General features: G+C 45.4%; 1 protein-coding gene across 17 annotated transcripts in view; it reads right to left on the bottom strand.

Annotated features, from left to right (window-relative positions):
• COL6A3 (collagen type VI alpha 3 chain) overlaps nt 1-19,541 on the bottom strand; it is a 53,850-nt gene that overhangs the window by 20,508 nt on the left and 13,801 nt on the right. For 12 of the 17 annotated variants that reach the window (XM_046943540.1, XM_040703374.2, XM_040703377.2 and 9 more), the window contains 11 exons: nt 16,565-17,167; nt 13,482-14,081; nt 11,296-11,862; nt 7,596-8,216; nt 5,955-6,554; nt 4,792-5,394; nt 3,785-4,387; nt 2,673-3,019; nt 2,112-2,190; nt 1,626-1,771; nt 319-411 (listed from right to left, as the gene is read on the bottom strand). In XM_046943540.1, coding sequence (XP_046799496.1) covers nt 319-411; nt 1,626-1,771; nt 2,112-2,190; nt 2,673-3,019; nt 3,785-4,387; nt 4,792-5,394; nt 5,955-6,554; nt 7,596-8,216; nt 11,296-11,862; nt 13,482-14,081; nt 16,565-17,167 — 4,862 coding nt within the window. The remainder of the gene's footprint in view (nt 1-318; nt 412-1,625; nt 1,772-2,111; nt 2,191-2,672; nt 3,020-3,784; nt 4,388-4,791; nt 5,395-5,954; nt 6,555-7,595; nt 8,217-11,295; nt 11,863-13,481; nt 14,082-16,564; nt 17,168-19,541) is intronic. The other 5 variants (XM_015289149.4, XM_015289155.4, XM_015289154.4 and 2 more) reach the window with 3 other exon arrangements.

Here is a 19,541-nt window from a genome sequence, read left to right as displayed (position 1 = left end):
GAGCTACCTCTGAATCGACATTTAGGATTTCTGCACACAGCATCTCCTTGATCACCTACGTAAACAAGGCAAGGAAAGCAACCGTCTCGCTTTGTTGTCTCATGAGACGCTTTGCTCTCTCCTTCCCTCCTGCCCTCCCTTCCCTCTCAGTTGGTTTACAGCACACAGGCTGTGAGGAAAAGGAAGAAGAGCAGTTTTCAACTGCTCTGGAACACAACCTCCCTGTGAGCACCACCCAGTGCAACGTGCACAACCTGTGTGTCCACCCACCCATCACCACCATGGTGGATGCTGTCCTCTTCAAATGAAGCGACATACCTTTGGTCCTATGGGGCCGGGAAGACCTCTGTCCCCTCTCTGCCCTGAGCACTTGCAAGGGACCCCACAGCACGTCCTTTCTGCGATGTTATCCTGCAAGGAAACACAGATGGCACAACTGAACGTTGGGGTTCCCTCCACCGGGAAACAGCCACAGCAGTGTGAGAAAGAGGTGTGTGATGGCAGAAAGATTAGATTGCCTGTTTAGGGGATGTCAAACCAACATTCTGCTTGGGCAGAAGTCACAGAGGGCGTTTAGTAGGAGACCAGTCCCCAAAACGGTGCCCGTTGCTGAAGAGAGCAACCTCATCTGTGAAGAAACAAATCTAGGCTGTGGAATAGGGCAGGAGAAAGCTGTTGCGGTGAGCAGCTCACCAGCAACCCACGGGCTGAGAACAGTTTGCAAGCACGCAGCAAGAGGAAAAAATAAGGAGATGCAGATTCAGAGAAATCACAGCTTGGTTTTGCATCATCCACTAGAAAGAAAAAATCCTTTTCTTTGCCAAGGACATTGCTGGCTGCAGATGCCTCCTGCCAGCTTTGCACATTTACATTTTGAAAGGATTTTCCTAGCCAAAGGAACTACACGGGGATGGGCTGAAGAGTAGCTCTTGTCCCAGAAACCACGGTTCACTTCCAGGTTCACTTCCAAGTGTCTGCACTTGGCTCTGCAGAGGAGGGCCCATCAAGGTTGTAACAGCGAATTAAGCCTAATTTCATTAAAGCTGCTGGAAAAGGAGGTTAACAGATCTAGAGCAGATATGAAGCTAGGAGGAGCTGCACATGTAAGGGATGATAGCAAATTCGTTCTCAACGGGCTCGAGAGAGGATATATACATGGAGTGGAGGTAAATCTATGAGCTTCTGCCTGGAAGAAAAACAACTGCCATTTGTAAGAAACACGTCTAACACACAGGCACTGTATCAACTCCAGGAAGAAACCTAGAAAGTTATGTTTATGCAGGAGATTTAGCACTGACAATGCATGACGGTGCATCACCCTCAAGCCTTTAGTGTGCTATGTGGATTAACCTTATCCATTTGACCTAGTCGCACTGGGCTTTGTGCCCTTTGCAGCCTGAACTGGAGAAGCCCTACTCCAGGAATGGTACAGGACAGGGCAGCACCAGGATCTGCTTTTCATTAACTTGCTACGGCATCTGTATAAAGAGCAGACGTGAGCTAGGGAGGGGGAACGGCTGGAGCCAAGAGGGTGTGATTCAGCAGCACTCCAGACCTGCAGCACATCCAGCCTTTGGCTTTTCCCCAGCATTGCGAGGCAGCGCTGCCTGTGCCAAGTGACTTACGAGCTGCTCTGCCAACTCGAAATCCAAGTCCAGGAGATTAACTCTCAGCGGCCTGTTGTAGGTGAAACCCCGCCCGAACTCCAGCTGCATCACTTCCTCAAAGTTTTTCACTCGATCCAAGCCAACGAAGAGGAGAGCATGGACACCTGAAAGCAGAAGGAGCGGTGATGGGACACGGTGCTCTGCAGAGCGTGCACACCCGCACTTGCAAAGCTGGGTTGTTCTCAGCCTCTCCAGTTGCAAATGGAAGTTGTTTGACCAAGAACAAATACACTTGGTGCAAGTTCCCCCCATGCTTAGGTGCTGGCTGGTATCTAAATATCACGGGAAGGTGATGAAAAACCAGCAATGTGTGTACAAGTCACTGATGTACTGAAATCCTTATTCGGTACTACCAAAACGTGGCTGAGCCATGAAAAACAGTGTTAAAGTACGTGACATGTTAACACGGTCTCTGTAGTTGCTTTCTCAAAAAGTAAATATTACCTTGTCTACGCAAATCAGCCGAGGCAGTCTTCATCTGATCCAAGTAGTCATCTGTACCATCTGTAAAATGGATTACCACCTGGGAGAGAAATAAATTGACGTTGGGACCTAGAGATTTTCTGGTGTGAAATCACAGAATCATTGAATTATAGACTCATAGAAGCCTTAGAGTTGGAATGCAATCATGAGCAACCTGGAGGGCCTTCGTCCAAGACATTTTGTCCAAGGTGAGATGGGGGAATTTCTCCTCCCTTCCCAACTTTGCTGGACATGAATCTGTGCATTTCTGTGTCAGATTTATGTGCATCATATCAGACAGGTGAGAAAAGTGCATGGCCAAGCAGTGTCCCTGGGCCCTGGCTGCTCAGCAATGACCAGGGCAGGGCACTGACAGTGCTAGGAGGCCACAGGGAGCAAGTAGGTGACCAAAAGTCAGGGCTTCTCTTATGAATACATGGTCACTTTGTTGACCAAGATCAAAGAGCAGCCTTCCTTCTCAATCAAAATATACCAGAGGGGCAGCATTCCTGTCCAACACCATTGGCCTTGGTTTTGACTTACCTTTGTGCTGCCAGAGGGTGCTGATCTGAACTTGTTCTGGTAGGATTTCAGTGTCTCGGCTGTGAGGAAATAGGGCCCACGGGTGCGCATGCCTTGGAACCTCTCAAAGAGCTCAGGCTGGTACTCAGAAAAGTCCAATCCCTCCACGGGTCCCCCCCGGGACTGGGCCATGATGGCCACTCTGACACTGGGCGCCCGGCTGCCGGTACAGCTGATCTTCTGCATCTGTGTTATCCTGTTCAGCACAGCCTCGACCCTGGACTCCAGCCCTCTCTGGGAATTGAAGATGTTTTGGCCGGCTCCGACATCTGACACATCGAAGCCAAGTATCACGTCTAAGTCGCAGTCTGAAAGGGAAACGTGGAAAGAGAGGAGAGCATCACTGTTGTGCAATGCAACAGATGATTTTCAAGCAACAATGACAGAACCAAAGAATGGCTGAAGTGGGAAGAGATCTCTAGGTCCCTCCAGCCCAACCCCAGCTCCAGCAGGGCGACCCAGAGCAGAGTGCCCAGCACCACGTCCAGGTCATATACAAAGGTCTCCGAGGAGGAGGTTCTACAGCCTCTCTGAGCAACCTGTGCCAGTGTTCAGACTTTCCTAATCCTGTTAGACATTGGGTTGATGGTTGGACTAGATGATCATAGTGGTCTTTCCAACCATCACGATTCTATGATTTGAGCAGATGGTCTCTGAATGGAGAAATGCCACTATTTGATATACAAGTGCTGTGGACTTCCTTTCATCACAGCAATGATAACCTGGGTCAAACAGGATCAGGCAGGCAGGAGCCCCTCTGGTATAGCAGCAGAGGGTCAGTAGTTTGGGGCTAGCCTGTTTCTGAGGTGAACCCATCTCTGTCAAGCAATGTCTCCCTGTCTCCTCTGACACAGCCTGTAATATCTTTAATTCTTCCACCACAACTGCAGCCCTGAGGTGACAGAGCACGAGTCGTTTATGTGCTGAAGCTCTTGTACAAAGGGCTGACCACCACGTTCTTGGAGGAGGTCCAAGCTCATGCCTGGACTCAGCTATAGGCAGGCTGGAGGAGTCCATCAAAACAGACTCTAACTGGTAGTAACCTGAACACATTATGGAAGGATGGTGCTTACCCCTTGTCACATCTGTCGTTCCTGGGCACAGTTTCTCCTTCATAGCAGCTGCCAATGTAACCAAGACCTGCTCATTCAGTTCAGACAACTCCTGAGCCGTCGACACTCTGAAACTCGTGGCACTCTCGCTGGCCAACTTGCTGACCTCCTCCAGGTCGATGTTCCTTACACCAACTGCAAACACCTTGACACCCTTCTGTGCAACTTCCATGGAGGCACCTTGCCCATCATCGGAAGATTTCCCCCCTGTGATGATGAAGGCGATCTGAGGCACCCTCTGGTCAATTCGGCTGCCAGCCTCCTTCACAAAGTGTTTTGCCTGAAGGTGCTTGATGGCTGCACCAGTGTTTGCCACTCGGCCACCTTTGTAGATCACCTTGTTGATGGCGTCTAAAATCTCAGGTTTGCTGGAGTAATCCTTGAGGAAAAACTCATCAGTGACATCAGAGTTGTACTGTGCCAGTCCTACCTGGATGGAGTCACCATCCTCATAGATGGCATCCACTATAGAATACACGAACTGGAGAACCTCTTGGAAGTTATCTCTTCCCAGGTTGATGGAGCCATCCAGCAAAAACACAATGTCAGCCTGCTTCTTGCCTTCTGAAAAAAAAGAAATTACAAAGAAATCAAAATGGTTAATCATTGTTTGCGATGTTTATAATATTTATGGTGCTTAGCACTATGTCAGATAGCACTGCATTTCTATCTCCTTTCAAACTTGTAAGTTTTGTTGGTCTTTGGAGTGATTTTACATGCATACAAGAAAAAAAACCTTTTACACAACGTATATATTACACCTCATGCAACATTCGTTTTTATGATAACCTCATCTCTTTTCAAGTTCTATGCTTTCCTATGCTCCACAAAATCTTCCTCAAAGTGTTCTTTAAAGCAATGCAACTAAACTGTTGGGGATCAAAGAGAGTTACGGAGCCATTTACACACTGTACAAACTCTGTCTGTGTTATATTGAGAAAAGCCTGCAGGAGACATAGCAGTCTTACCTGGTCCTGGATATACAGGGCCTTCTGTTGTAGGTACTGTAAGCTCTTCAAGAATGTTCTGCACCTTTCTTTCTAAAGTGGGCAGTCCTGTGAAGTCCTGCACTACAAGCACGCGGCCAGGATCATTGGTGATGACCTGCAGCTGGTTCCTGTCTACATTCCTGGCTCCTACACCCAGAGGTTGAATACTCGTTGAAGAGATCACATTAGCAGGCCTGTTGACATCATCCTGGGACTGATCTCCAAGGATGACAACTAGATGCTGGGGCACTCCATCTTCTATCCTGCTCCCTGCAGACTTGATGAAGTAGTTCTTCACCACGTAGTCCAGGGCTTTGCCAGCGTTCACGGGGTACCCTCCTCTAAGCCGTAAGCGGCGGATGGCTTGCAGTACGGCATTCTTAGACTTGTGGGTTCTCAAGTAGAACTCAGGGAAGACATTATTGCTGAATTGCACCACTCCAATCCGCACTTTGTTTGGCCCAACATCAAGCTGCTGGACAATTCTGCTGATGAAATCCCGAATGTGAGCAAGTCCATCAGACCTAACGCTGTCGGAGCTATCAATAAGGAAGACTACGTCCTTTTCCTCACCAGAAACATCTGCCGGGAAGCAAAAAGAGGGGAAGTTATTTGTGCTCTAAGTCTTTGCTTAGACTTCTCTGTAGGATTTCTTTGCTACCTCTCCTCAGGTAATGTAAAACTGCATGGTATATTTCACCCAGATTTAGGCATGGTGCTTTGTGGAGCTCATCCGCAAGGGCTTGTCTGCATTAGCAGACATCGTGCGTGCATTAGCAACCTGCCACACGTTCTAAGCATGTATTACTCAGACCATTATCCGTTTCATTCTTCAACACTCTTGTCTGGATTTGGCAATGTTTCTAGCTTTGTTTTGCCACAGATTTATATCCTTCTCTTAGAGAGCCACTAAATGGGAACATGCAATCAAGCACCTTGAAGTCCTTGACTTGAAAATAAAAGTAAGTGATATATTTAGGTACTAAGGAAGAATTTCTGCATGTTTAGAAGTGGTGTCCAAAAGCAGTATGTGTGCTGCCTCCACTTATAACTAAGAAAAGAAGGGACTGAAATTAATTTACCCTGTTGTGTAATATTTACTTGAATAGCAACAGAGGCAGCTGGCAATGACAGCATCTTACCTGGAATTGTTGTCACATCTCCCAGGAGTTGTCTGATTTGGTCTGCAGTCAGGGTTTCAATAGGAGCCAGCAGCTTCTGTTCAAGGCTGGGCAGTTCCTGGAAGCTGGAGACTTGGAACACATAGTCAGGGCTAAGGGAAATCTGCACCATCTCCTCAGGATCCATGTTCTTTGCTATGACCATAGGTGCCACTCCTACTTGTTTGACTTGTACCGATGGGAATTCTAAGTCATCGTCAGACTTGCGGGAGGAGAGGATAACCAAAAACTGAGGGACGCCCTCTTCTATGCGGCTCCCAGAGGGACGGGTGAAGATGGTTTTTGCCACAAATTCAAGGGCTTCCCCCACGTTCACCTGCTGGCCACCCCGTGGCCGCAGCCGCCTCACTGCACCTTGCACCTCATCCTTGGTGGAGTGGGCATTGAGAAGAAACTCTACATGGGGATGCTCGCTGAACTGGACCACCGAAATCCGAGTGGTGTCAAAGCCCACATCCAGGTTGTTCACTATCCTCTCAATGAGATCACGGATGAGGTAGAATTCCTGGGCGGCGTAGCGGGAGCCATCGACCAGGAACACAACATCCCTCTTCACACCCACTGTGGAAAAGAAGGAAGGAGTCAGAGGATGTATCAAGCATTGCCTATGGAAGGCAGCTAACGTCATCATCTACATCACTGGCCCATGCTTTGGGAAGATGCTTGTTGTTTCTTTCCTTATGATTTCTCCTGGGAGCCCCAGAGACTGGGCCAGTCTACTGGGTACATCCCAAGGCAGTGCAAGAACAGCAGTTTCCAGAGAAAAGGAAGCAAGAGAGAGCAAGGGAATCTTGGAACATTAATACCTGGTGGGATCTACACATAAGGAAATGTAGCATGGCGATGCTCCTTACTCAAGGCGGGCTGCCACACAAGCCATTCCTCTTTCCTTGTCTTTCTCCTCTAAGATAGATTTTATCCCATGATTCTCTCAGTAATTCAGGTCAGAGCCTGAATTATCACTGAATATTACATTGACAAGTGGGGCTGGGGGAAAGCAGTCTGACTTTGAAGGGAAGAAACAGATAGAGTAGACTGGTGGACTTCAAAGGGACTGATTTGGATTGGGTACCCTTCATCCCCTCAGGACGGGTGAATGCTGGCTGGATTTCATTCAAAGTGAGACCAGAAATGGAAGTTCTGATTCTTTTCCATTTTCCTTTCCCCCTGTGAATGAGCGTAGCAAATGTTAGACACATCAGAAGAAGGTCTTACATTTAGCAGAAAGGTGACGTTGATATGTAGTTTTGTGAAGGAATCCCTGCATCATCTAAACGATACCATTTCCTTTTCGAGAGGAATAGTACGGACTGAAATAACAGTTCACTGAATTAAAATGAGATTAAAGTCCTGGCATCCACTCTGTGTGTCTTCCATGTTGATGTAACATGGACCACTTTGTAGGACTGTGATTAATGGTGGGTCAGCTTAATGTCACAGCTCCTACTAACCCTAAGTACATCAGAAAATACATTGACAGTGAGACCAAGGTGGATGTAGAGCCGTGACCGTCTCCGCTTTTCTGTTTGTGTTGCAACCATGATGTTACTAAACATCATATTTTGCCGCTGGCTCTTGGTGCAGACACAAACTTCTTCTCACCTGGGCTGGGTGATGTAAAAACCAGATCAGGGGCAAGAGACTCTATTTCTTTCTTGGTCAGCCGGATGACTCTGTTGGACACGGCCTGTTGCACTGAATCCAGCTGGCTGAAGTCGGGTACAGAGATAGCAAAATCCGGGAGGAAGGAGATTGTCTGAAGCTCTGTGAGGTCGGCATTTCCAATCCCGATGCCGAAGGGCACTGTGCCACTCGTCTTGAGGACCACTGAGGGCCTCCTCACATCATCCTGGGATCGGTCGGCAGTGAGCAGGATCAGGAACTGCGGGACGCCCTCAGCTATCCTGCTGCCACTCGATACGGTGAACACGTTCTTGATGAGATAGTCGAGGGCTGCTCCGGTGTTCAGAGGAGATCCTCCCATAATTGTCAGCGCTTGGATGGCACTGACTAAATCGGCTTTGTCTTCGTAGGCATCCAGCAAGAACTCAGGTTGTATGGCGTTGCTGTACTGCACAATGGCAACACGGACCTTGTCACGGCCAATATCAAGGCTTTCAACAACTCTTTCCACAAAGGTCTTCAGGAGAGGGAAACCTCTTCTGACACCATCCGAGCCATCGATTAGAAACACCACATCCTTCTTCTCACCTCTCTCAACTACTGTTTGAGACAAGTAAGGGAAGGGAGAATAAGTGAGGTTCTCTTTTGGAGTGATTATTCTCTGAATACATTGAACCAAAGGAGTACCGAAGTGTAAGGAGGGGACAGCGAGGTGTCAGAATGGGTTTTTCAGGTACATTTCCAATCAGATGCAATCCCTGGTGAGAAGGCAGATGGGTGGAAGTTGGTGGAAACCACAGTGCAACATCTGCAGTGCCTTATCCACCAAGTCATAGAATCATAGACACATAGGAAATAGGGTGCCAAGGGCCTCCAGGTGTCATCCTCTACCTGAGGGATTTTGGCTGACAGATAAATCTGGTTTTCAGAAGGAAAAGTCTTTCTATGCCTACTACAGAGAGGGTGCTCACAGGGAGCCCGCAGAGAGGGAGACAAAAGCTTTTCTCGGGCATCACCGACCTTAGAGACAGATGGTCCTGCACATGCCCAGACAAAACAAGAACTTGCTGAAAAGCACATCCAACTGAAAATGCTGCAATGCTTTTCTAAAATACAAGTCACTGTGTTTGTTTCTTTTAAGAAACAAACTGTGTTTTTTGTTTCTTTTAAGTTTGAACTTTCTTCGAGGGCAAAGAATAAGAACCGTGAGCTAACACTCAGTAATTTACATAACTCAGAGATCAGGAAAACTGTTGTTGAGTTCTGCTGTTGGCTAACAGAATGGCAAAACTTTGATTCAGCCAAGCAGGAAACATCACTGCATCTCATACACAAGCAGAAGAACGGTGTCCCCATTGCTTGTTCATAGCAATGGTCAATGGGACAACAGGAGCATGAACTGCTCCCCTGAAGGAAATATTAAACGCCTGTTTATGAATGCTCGAAATATAAAAAGTTATCAAGGGTAACTGAAATCTTAATACAGACCTCAGGACAAGTTTCTTATGTAGGAGGAATGTCAGAAATGTGGTAGATTAATACATAGAGATGGAATAATAAAATAGCTTTTTGAACAAGACAAGTAGGAAGAGGGAGCAGGTGCTGTCTGGCATATCCTAGTATATAGCTTAATATATAGCTCCTCTGAAGCCCAGGAACAGAGGAAAAGAGTTCTAACAAAAGTCTCAAGGTAGAAGAAAAAATACACATGAGGTGGGTCAAGAATACTAGGAAAGGGAGGTGGGTGCAGCTCTTGGTGAGCAGCTAGTGGAATTGGTTACAGTACCTCGTTGTCAAAGGAATTTTAAACCCTCAGTCTGCTGGGATTAGACTGCAGATTACAAGCTTCTTAACAACATTAAAGACACCTAGCTACCCCTCTGAAAAATGTTGTAAATCATGAAGCATGAGAGGATTCACTTAAAGTGCAGATGGGATCAGATTACTAAGAAGTAATATTCCAAACCAGCACAGAGAAAATGAGAATGGCCAGAGGCACAAACTGAGATCTAGCAAGCATCTGCAGTAGCAAAGATCTGATTTGTAAGGAACTTGCAGTAAAAGGAAGACCAAATATAGAGCTGGCCATCCACAAAGTCAAGGCTCTAGGCAGACAATGCCAACATGGGCAAAATGTTTAATGCCTTTTAACTTCCACCTCCCATTAGAAGTACAGATACTTCCAGCAATGGTGGGATATGGTTTCTGTCTCATGTAAGAGAAGATCAAGTTAAGAATATTCAAATGTCCTTACTTATACCCTAGTTTTCAAACAAATTGAGTCTGATGAACTAATCCTAGGAGACTGAGAAGGTTACAGAGCTAGAGACATAAGGACTGAGAAAAGACATAGAATCATTTGAGTTAGAAGGGATCTTTAAAGGCCATCTAGTCCAACTCCCCTGCAACGAACAGGGACACCCACAGCTCCATCAGGTGCTCAGAGCTCCCTCCAGCCTGACCTTGGTGTCACAGGGATGGGGCATCCACCACCTCTCTGGGCAAGCCGTGCCAGTGCCTCACCACCCTTACATACATGGCAAGCTTAAAGTGAATGAAAGGTGGTCAAACAAAACACAAGAAAGAGCTGACACTTGTATTCCTTCTGAGTCAAAAGAGATGCACATGGGTTAAGCCATGACTAGAAAGGCAGAGGATTGACATTTACGTCAAATATCTTACCAACAAGGATATTCAATCAATTGCATTGATTGATTAGAGAGGCCAGGAGAATTTTCTCCACTAGAAGATTTTCAGAACAGGTTAGAAAAGCGTCAGCCAATTCTGGACAAGCAGATCCTCTTGTGGAAATGAATGTGTAGCAGATGGCACCCTGAGATCTCTTCCAGCCCTATTTCTTTTGTATGTTTCTATGATTCTAAGTCCATCTGCCCAGAGCTTTCATGAAGAGATGATGTGGAAGTCATTACAGTTTTCCTTGTCTCCACCTGCTGTTGGAAGACAGGTCAACTCTCAAATAAGGGCTGCCTTTGGGAAATCACACAGTTGCATAATTTCCAGTACTGCGGTTTCAATTTCTGATTGAGGCCGTGTGATTCTTTTTTATGATATGTTATGTTCTTTAATTCATCCCTTTCCAGCAGGTGAGCTTTTAATAGTAACTGTGTGAAGAGCGTCTGATTTATTGGTGCTTAGGCACAAAATGCAAAGGCTGCTGTTACACCCCTTAAGTTAATAGAGAAAGAGTGAATAAGGGGGGGTTGTGCTGTGGGGTCACACTGGCTCTACAGCGCTTCTTACACTCTATCACTCCTCCAGGAAGTGGTGAATAGAAAGAGGAATTGAGACAAGCCTTAATTTGCTCCTCCAAGTCCTTGCCCAGCGCTGCATGTCATTTTATTTAATTAGGGCAACAGATCTGTTACTTCAGACCTGTACCATGATTTACTCATCAGTAACAGCATCTATTGCAGCTCTTGCAGCTGAACAAAAGGCTTTTTTTTCCTTTGATGGAATTGCTCATCTTTAAAATTCAGTTTGGACCTTAGTGTTTGCTGGAGCAGGGTCTGGCCAGAGGAAAATCCAAGTACAATAGCAGTTTCTACCCAATCATTTCAAACATCACCAGGCCCAATTGCCCCAGTTACCGAAGAGAAGGGGGCAAGTAAATGGTAATTCTCATCCCCTTGGGAACCACAGAAACCATGGGGCCTTGTACCTGTTGGCTGAAACTGGATAGTTTTCAGTAGGTTCACTATGTTTGCCTGGAGCTCCGAAATCCGAGGAAGGGATTCGACATTCAGAATGAACTGTGGGGCGTAAGCTATCCTTTCCAGCTCTGATAAATCAGCATTTTTGGCTTTGATAGCAAAGGTCACAACTCCAGCTTCCTTCAGAGCTCCCGATGGTCGCTCCACCTCATCGGTTGACCTCCCAGCAGCCAGGAGGACCAAGAACTGAGGAATGCCTTCTTCAATCCTGCTTCCAGCTTCCTTCACGAACAGCCTCCTCATGACTTCATCGAGCGCAACTCCGATATTCAGCTGCTTCCCAGTTTTTAACCTCATCCTTTTCACTTTCAGAAGCATGTCTTGCTTAGATGGGAGTTCAGCAAAGTCAAATTCAATTTGGATGTTGTCACTGAACTGAGCCACAGCTACTCGCGTGGCGTCGGGACCCACGTTCAGGTCAGAAATGACTTTGTGTATAAAGTCCCGGACAGCAGGAAAGCTACCCAAGAGGTTGGCTGAACCATCAATCAGGAATAAAATGTCTTTCTTGCTTTCTAGAATAAATTCACAAATGAAAAGAGGGAAATAAAAGATATGAAGGCACGTTTCTTCTTAAATTTCATCCTAGAAACTTCTCTCTAAGTCAGATGGATTTCAATATGCAAAACAAGTGATTCTCATTTACCAAAGTATTCAGAGACTACAGGATTAAACAGTACCTTCCATGTGTTTATCTGATAAGGAAAGGAAAGCAAGGGACACCTCTCTTAAGACTCAGTAAATTCAGGCACCAGGATGTCATATCATATAGCATATCATATACTTGTGTCATATTGTGTCAGTCATATCATATATTGGCCATTTCAGAATAGATCAGTGACATCTATTCTAGCAACCTGCTGACAACAGAGGCATGAAGTACAACAGAAGTGGAAGGGTTTTTTTTGTATTTAAAGGCTCATTAGTTGATGAATAAACGCTAATTTATACACACAGACATAGCATTCTCTCAATTGCATCACAAGGCAGTCATATCCTGAGGTGAGTTACGACTTTGGGAGGGGAAAATTTTTGTTACCCATTATCAGTGGCCCTTTTCGTTTCATCAAGCATCCAAGGCAAAACCAAGCACCTCATATTTGTGCATCTTAACATCTGCTGTGTTAATCTTAATGGCCTCCTTTCCAGCCTGAACAATTCTGGATATTCTTGTGTCTTTGTACACGCATAGCCATAGAGTAGCGGAAATGCTAAGTCATGGCCTGAAACAGTGACTGAGTACCTGGTGGAAGGCAGGGCCAACCCAAGGGAGCTCAGCTGCATGCAATGTACCTGAGTGATTGGAAGGGATGGAGCCAGGATCCACCTCTTCCCAGATCTCATTTAAGGGTTGGCAGTGGAGTTGAGGGTATATCATTGGAGATCCCTGCCTACCTGAGACCTTCTGAAGGCAAGCACCTTTCTTCCTTTGTTTCTGCATCCACAGCTGCTGCACTTGAGCTTATCCTCACTTGCTGCAGCCTGAGACTCTGCTACCCTGCTGTCATTTCTGTGTTTTCCATCATGTTACGGAGTTACACCATAGTAAGGGAATTACTGAGCAGACATCTGTTTATAAAAGGTTAAGCTTACCAACAATTTTTAAGCTTAATGTCAGAGCCTAACTTTGAATATCTGAAGACAAATTCAGTCTCTGTGACAGTCTGATAATATCACTTCTACAGAGTGGTTGTAGGGAACAATTTAGCTACACGTACATGGCTAGACCTTTGCTCCTGCATGCTCACTGATGCTATGTCTATCTTCACACAATAATCCCTGTGGCCAAACTACAAGCTCCCATTGCCTGAGATAGTACAAGCAATGAACTTGCAGGTTGTGACATTATTATGGAAGTGAAAAGGGAACGCCTGAAACGGTGACTAGTGGGCATAGACTCACTCTGTTCACCCTTCTGTTCTTACCTCCTTCAGACTGTGCTGTCTTTAAAGTGCGACTTCAGCAAAATGAAGAGCTGACTGTGTCAAAATTAATGCATGTAAGGTTAGGCACAGTCCTCAATGCTTTGATGACTGAGGGCCTTGGACGAGTGTGAAGGTGTACATTGGGAACAAACAGTCAAGACAAACAAGATTAATTTAATGCAGTCAAGATGAAGGAAGGTAGATATTACCTGTTGGGGCGAGTGGAACCTCCTCCACACCTCCACTAACATATGTTGTTATAGGCTTTTTTAACTCCTGAGGTAATGTTGTCAGATCACTGAAATCATCCATAAAATATACCATTTTTGGATTAAATGCAATCTGTTCAAGCTCTGCCTTATCCGCATTCCTAACTCCAACAGCAAAAGTCAGCACTCCGGCCCGAGCTAAGTCATTGGAAACTTGCAGGAAGGGATCGGCCGACCTCCCTGCCGTCACCAGGACTAGGACCTGCGGCACTTGTTCATTTATTCTGCTCCCACCAGCTTCAGTGAAGTGATTCGAAAGCACAAAGTTCAGTGCAGAGCCGGTGTTCAGCACTGACCCACCCTTGGGCCTCAGCTGCCCCAAACGTTGAATTATGTCTGATTTGGTTTGGTATGAGTATAGGGAGAACTCGGTTTTAGGAGTGTCGCTAAATTGCACTAAGCCAACTCGGATTTTGTCGGTTCCGACATCAAGGTAGTTAACTAAAGTCACAACAAAGTCCCGCACAAAGGGGAAGTTGGCATTTCCGACGTTGAGTGATCCATCCAAAAGAAAGATGATATCCCTTTTGGTTACTTGAACTGCGGTAGAGCACAGAAAATAACATGAGACATCATGGAAAACAAAATGGATATTTTCATGTGTGCATACAGCATGCGCCGTACACACATGCGAACTGTGTTAGGAGGGAAGGGGGTGTGGGGGAGAGAAAGGGAAGAGAGGGTGTGATCACAAGACAAACAACAAGGACTTCGGACATCACTGAATTTGGCAGAGGAGCTTTCTGACTCGCACTGAAAAGCCTTTAAGCATCGGTTTTGTCAGCAGGGCTCAGTGTCTGTTAAGGCAGATGATTTCAATGGCTGCTGATGCCAGGGCTGCATGTTCTGGGCCATGCTTTAGCTGGCAAAAGGTAGCTCTCTTGACTTGATGGAGTAACGCTGAATTATACTCACAGACTTTGCTTATCTGGAAGTCAGCATGGATTTTCTCAGGGCTTACCACTTTAGGGATTATTGCCATTTCCTGGCACGCAAAGCATTTGTTGACACCCAGCTTTGCTCTACCACCCTTGCTAAGCAATCCCCATCCCGCAGGGATGCAGAGAACCACATCGTGCCCTGCAGTGCCTGCTCTGGCCACACTACCCTTGTATTGTGCTGGCTCGTCATGCAGAGCAGGGTTCTGCTTGCATGGGAAAACTCTTCTGCCAAGTAACTAATTTGGTTGTTTTTTTGAGTGGGTATTAAAAATAGCTTTTACTGTTGGATTTAGAACTTGGTCTGGATTAGGTGGTAATGAATGCCCGAGACACATGCTTTCCAGTGTCTGCATTTGATGCTGAAAATTGCATTTTATATCTCTGCAGTTACAGACTTGCATGTAGCAAGCAGTAAAAGGGGCAAAAGTCTCTCTGTTTGGGCTTTAACTGGCCAGTTCTCAGCTCCTTCTGTGAGATTAAGTTGACTCCAAGTTGTCTCCCTGTGACTGAGCCCGGAGTTGCAGATCTGCAGCGTCACCCCTAAGATGCTGCAGGTTTTCCCCGTGTGCTTTTGCTATTAATACATCATCTCCAGATGGGAGACGATGGGCTTTTCTTCCCAGCACAGTTTCATTCAAGGCCCAGGGTGAGGGGATATCTTTAGGTAATCTAGCTGAAATCTAACAGACTGCCCAATGTCAAATTCAGTTACGTTATTAATGATAGTCTGTTTACAGAGTGGAAGATGTTTATTTGCTTATTGTGAATGTGTGTAGCTGTGAGTTGAGAACATCAAAAAGAGTAGAAAAGGAAACAAAAGCTGCATGAATAAACTGTAATGAACAAGGAGGTGCAGGAACATTTTTAATTGGCAGTGGAAAGATAAAAATGTCAGGTCTGGTGCACAGCCATGCCAAACTGTATTAGCAGGAAATATGTTCTGAAAAAAGCTTATTAAATGATGAGTTCCGTGATATTCATCTTAATTAAGGACAAGTATCAGCTAACTGATTTTAGAATGTCTACTCTTCATATAGATCAGTCATAGACTTTAATTTTTATTTTTTTTAAAGGACTCTTTCAAAAAATCTGTGGTTTATAATTTTAAATTGTTTGAAAAGCAACAGCATGGATGGTTCAACACCCACTTAAGCCAACAGGAATCTCACTATTGGCCTTACTGGAAGCTGGACAAAGTCTTGTTTTACTGATGTCCATATGCCATGGGACAGAATTGCAAGGTTCAAATGTGATCTAGCACGACAAGAATTCAACCTCAAGCATCTCTACTGGGGACAAATCCTGAGGAATTTGGTATAAGATCTCTATACAGATTAAAAACCTCCTGAAATACCGGGAAACTGCCTCAGAAGACATGACTCTACCTTCTGGATTTCTTCCAAAAGTCTACTGATGTCAATGGAAATACCGAGTAAAAAGAATACATTGGTTTCACAGGGCTTTGGATCATCTTCTAAACAGGCTAAATTAAAGTCAACACTGCAACAGTCTCATGTGCCTCTTAAGGCATGGGCTGAATAAATGTTGGGAAGAAAACTATAAATATATTATTGAAGCAGCTGTTTCTGGCCAGCAGTGTCAGGCTAGCTTTCTCTGAACATCTCCATGAGCAAATGTTCTTGTTTTATTTACACTAAGAGAAAAAGTTAAGCTTTCTCGACTATATATCCGCTATGGGTAACTTTCAAGCTGGGGAAGAGATGATGATATTCAAAGTGTGTCCTATCCATTGGTTACACACACCCTAAGGGAAAGGAAAAACCTCCAGTGTATGGTCTGAGTACCTAACTAGTAACGTTCCTCTTTCGCATCCAGGCTTTGAAGGCTGGTGACTAACATGGACTGGGACAAAGCCCCCAGGAAGGAATGGCAAAGTTATAACGACAAGCATGCTACCACGTTTATCTGGCTGTTCATGCACATTCTGCAAATCAAAGGGACAACATTCAGCTACGTTGAAATGTTCTTCATGCTTTTTCGTGTTACCTCTGCTTGTAACAAAATACAAGCTGATAAATTTATAAATAACATCTCTTTAATTAGAACAAGATAATGAATTACCTGATGGTGTTTCGTGGATGACCATTCCTCCGGAGAGTGTCCGGATGGGTGACAGCACCTCAGGAAGAATGGCTTGCATGAACTGAAGGCGGAAATCATTTGGTTGGAACACAAAATCTCTCTCATGAGCAATTTCTTGGAGTTCTGCCACGTCAGCATTTCTCGACCCAACAGCAAGGATCACTATCCTGTTCCTTTTCATCTCTGCTGCAGCTTGCTCAACGGCATCCATGGACTTACCACCAGTGATGAGTACCAGCATGGGGAGCACCCCTTCCTCCATCCTACACCCGGCAGCACTGGTGAAGAAGTTGTTCCTCACAAAGTCCAGTGCCGAGCCAGTGTTGAGGGCCGTACCACCCATGAGCTTCATTTTCTTCACATTAGCCATCACATCCTTTCTGTTCTGATGGGTGTTAAAATAAAACTCTGGCCTCACAGTGTCTGCATACTGAGCCACCGCAACTTGGATCAGGTCAGGTCCAACCTCCAGCCTTTGGACGATTTTGGCAACGAAATCACGAATTGAGTTAAAGGGGCCAGTCCCCAGAGCTGTTGAGCCATCTATCAGGAAGACTATATCCTTCTTGTTCACTTCAATAACTGCAAGCAATGATACACACACATGAATATAACGTCAGTGAAGTCTTCCACTACAACCCTCCGCGTAAATTCTATGTCAACAGTCCAGTAAGATTTAGGACTTATTTGTCTGTGGAACTGTTACTTTTCATTCCTTTTTTAAGGGTCGTAATTAAAAAAAAAAATAACAGAATTGTAACTCGGGTTCTAGCAAGAAATCTGCTTAAGTATTTCCTATTTCAAAAACACTGAAGAGTTGCAAGACTTGCATTGTTTATAAAAATACATACAAGCCAAAACAAGGAAGAAGGGCAAAAATTCAGGAGAAAGCTTGGCAGTTAGCTGGAACGTGAGACAAAATAATACAGTGATGCTCCTCGGTCTGCAGCAGAGCTATATGAATAAAACCTGAGAGTGGTTTGGTCTCAAAAGGACTGGGTTCACAAGAGCAATGGCACAAGTAAAGAATAATCTCTGCTTACTCAACATACCTGGACTTCGGGTCTTCGTGTCCTACATCTTATTCTTTAGCTAACAAAAACAAGCTATGGTTTTTCTTGGCACAGCCAGCCCAGTCATGGAAGAGCTGAATTCTATCCTGCTTGCCACGTGTTTAGCAAAATAGGTATCCTAGGTTGTAATCTCTGAAACTGTATTATTGATGATGGCATAGGATGAAGAAAGGGCACATTTAGCTTTCCAGTTCTCTGGCTTTGTTTGAAGGAAGATAGTTAAGGGGGAAAAAAGAAAAAAACTTGTTGTGCAGCATTGGAACCAAAACACCATCATATTTAATACACCAGATGTACATGATGCAGCAATAGATTTTAACAAGACCAACACTCGTTATGACAAAAACGTTATATGGATCATGATGGGAGATAACACCATCTTTCAAACAACCCACTTTTATCCATCATCTCCCAGACTCAGTGCACAGCCCCAGGGAATCTGAGACCCAGCCATTAGGACCTCTCACTGCTCGGGGTAAGTGGTAGCAAACAGTATGCCGTGCCCAGATGGAAAAGGGCAATCCTTCATCCCATCAGGGCTCCTCTGCGTGGAGGCTATTTACTTTGGATATGAACAAAGAACAAAGCATTGGCTGCAGTCCTCCTTGGCCAGACACCAGCTGGCTGCAGAAAGCAGTGCTCGCAAAGGCCATTTTTTGCCTGGGGAGGCTGGTCTCCATTGGGTTTCTGATGATGGACAAATACTGTAGGGTTGGGCTACCCCAAGGAGTGATTTACAGCTGGAGACAACTCTTGCAGTGTGGCTGTCCTGAGGGACCTGCCTCTGTTGGCAAGCATGAGCCTTGCAAATGCCCTTCACGTCCAGAGACCAGATGGAAATTGTTTGAAGAAGGACTGGCCATCAAAATTTGAAGCATAGAATAGCCCGCCGTGGTGGTTTCAGATTAAAGAAGTGATGAAACTCCGTCTGAAGTGAATGAGAGCTCCCACCCCAAGCTACAACCTGACTTGAACTGCCAATGCCATGGGCTAGCAGTGCGTTGACCACCCAGGCTGTCCAAACAGAGCTACTCACACAGGAACAAGGATTTGTTTGAGCATTCCCCTTCCCAGAGCCAGGATACATCCAGTATTTATCCCCCTAGACAGGCTTTTTCCTCATCAATTACTCCAAGGAGAAGAGGGCTGAGTACAGGAAATTTTCCAAGTGGAGAACAGCGCCTGAAATCCCTGTTTTGTGTCATCCAGAAAAGATGAATGTAGTGCTTTCTTAGCTTTTCAGCAGCTGGATACCCAAAAATGGAGACCTTGGGAACTTTTGACTTTATATAGAAGTTTGTGGAAAACATCAAAGGGGCTTTGCAAAGACAAGAGAAGCCACGGAGGAGCAGCTCCCTCCTCTATTAATTCTTCTCAGTTCTCTCAAATCCTTCAGTACGTTTCCTTAGAGAAGAGGAATGCAAGAACTGACCCCAAAACCAGCAGGAAGAAAGAACCAGTGGTGTTAATTCCAATAGAAACAAAGCAAAAATATGTAGGGAAAGCTGTACACCTCTCATGGGTTCTTATGTAGCGCCCAGTGAAACCAATGGCAAGACTGCCAGGAATTCCAAATTCCTGGGACCAAAGCACTATCTGGGACTTTCAAGATTAATGCAGTCCCCTAGGAATGTCTGAAGATGTCCCCATCAAGCCTGACCCTGCAGAGATTCCTTCTCAGTGACATCTCTGCTATCTTTTGTGAAATGCCTCATCTTCCACTGTAGTTAAGAGAGAGTAGAGAGAGGCAGAGAGGCACTCTGGGAGACTCACTCATCCCCTGAGGACTAGTGTGCAGCCCCAGAGCTAAAGTGAAGCAAGATTACTTGTGTATTTGACAGGAATGCTTGGCATCTCCATTCGGCTTGGTATCCCATTCCAGA

This window comes from Gallus gallus, chromosome 7 (assembly GCF_016699485.2).
Source record: "Gallus gallus isolate bGalGal1 chromosome 7, bGalGal1.mat.broiler.GRCg7b, whole genome shotgun sequence".
NCBI lineage: Eukaryota > Metazoa > Chordata > Aves > Galliformes > Phasianidae > Gallus > Gallus gallus.
This window is presented reverse-complemented; position numbering and strand designations above follow the sequence as displayed.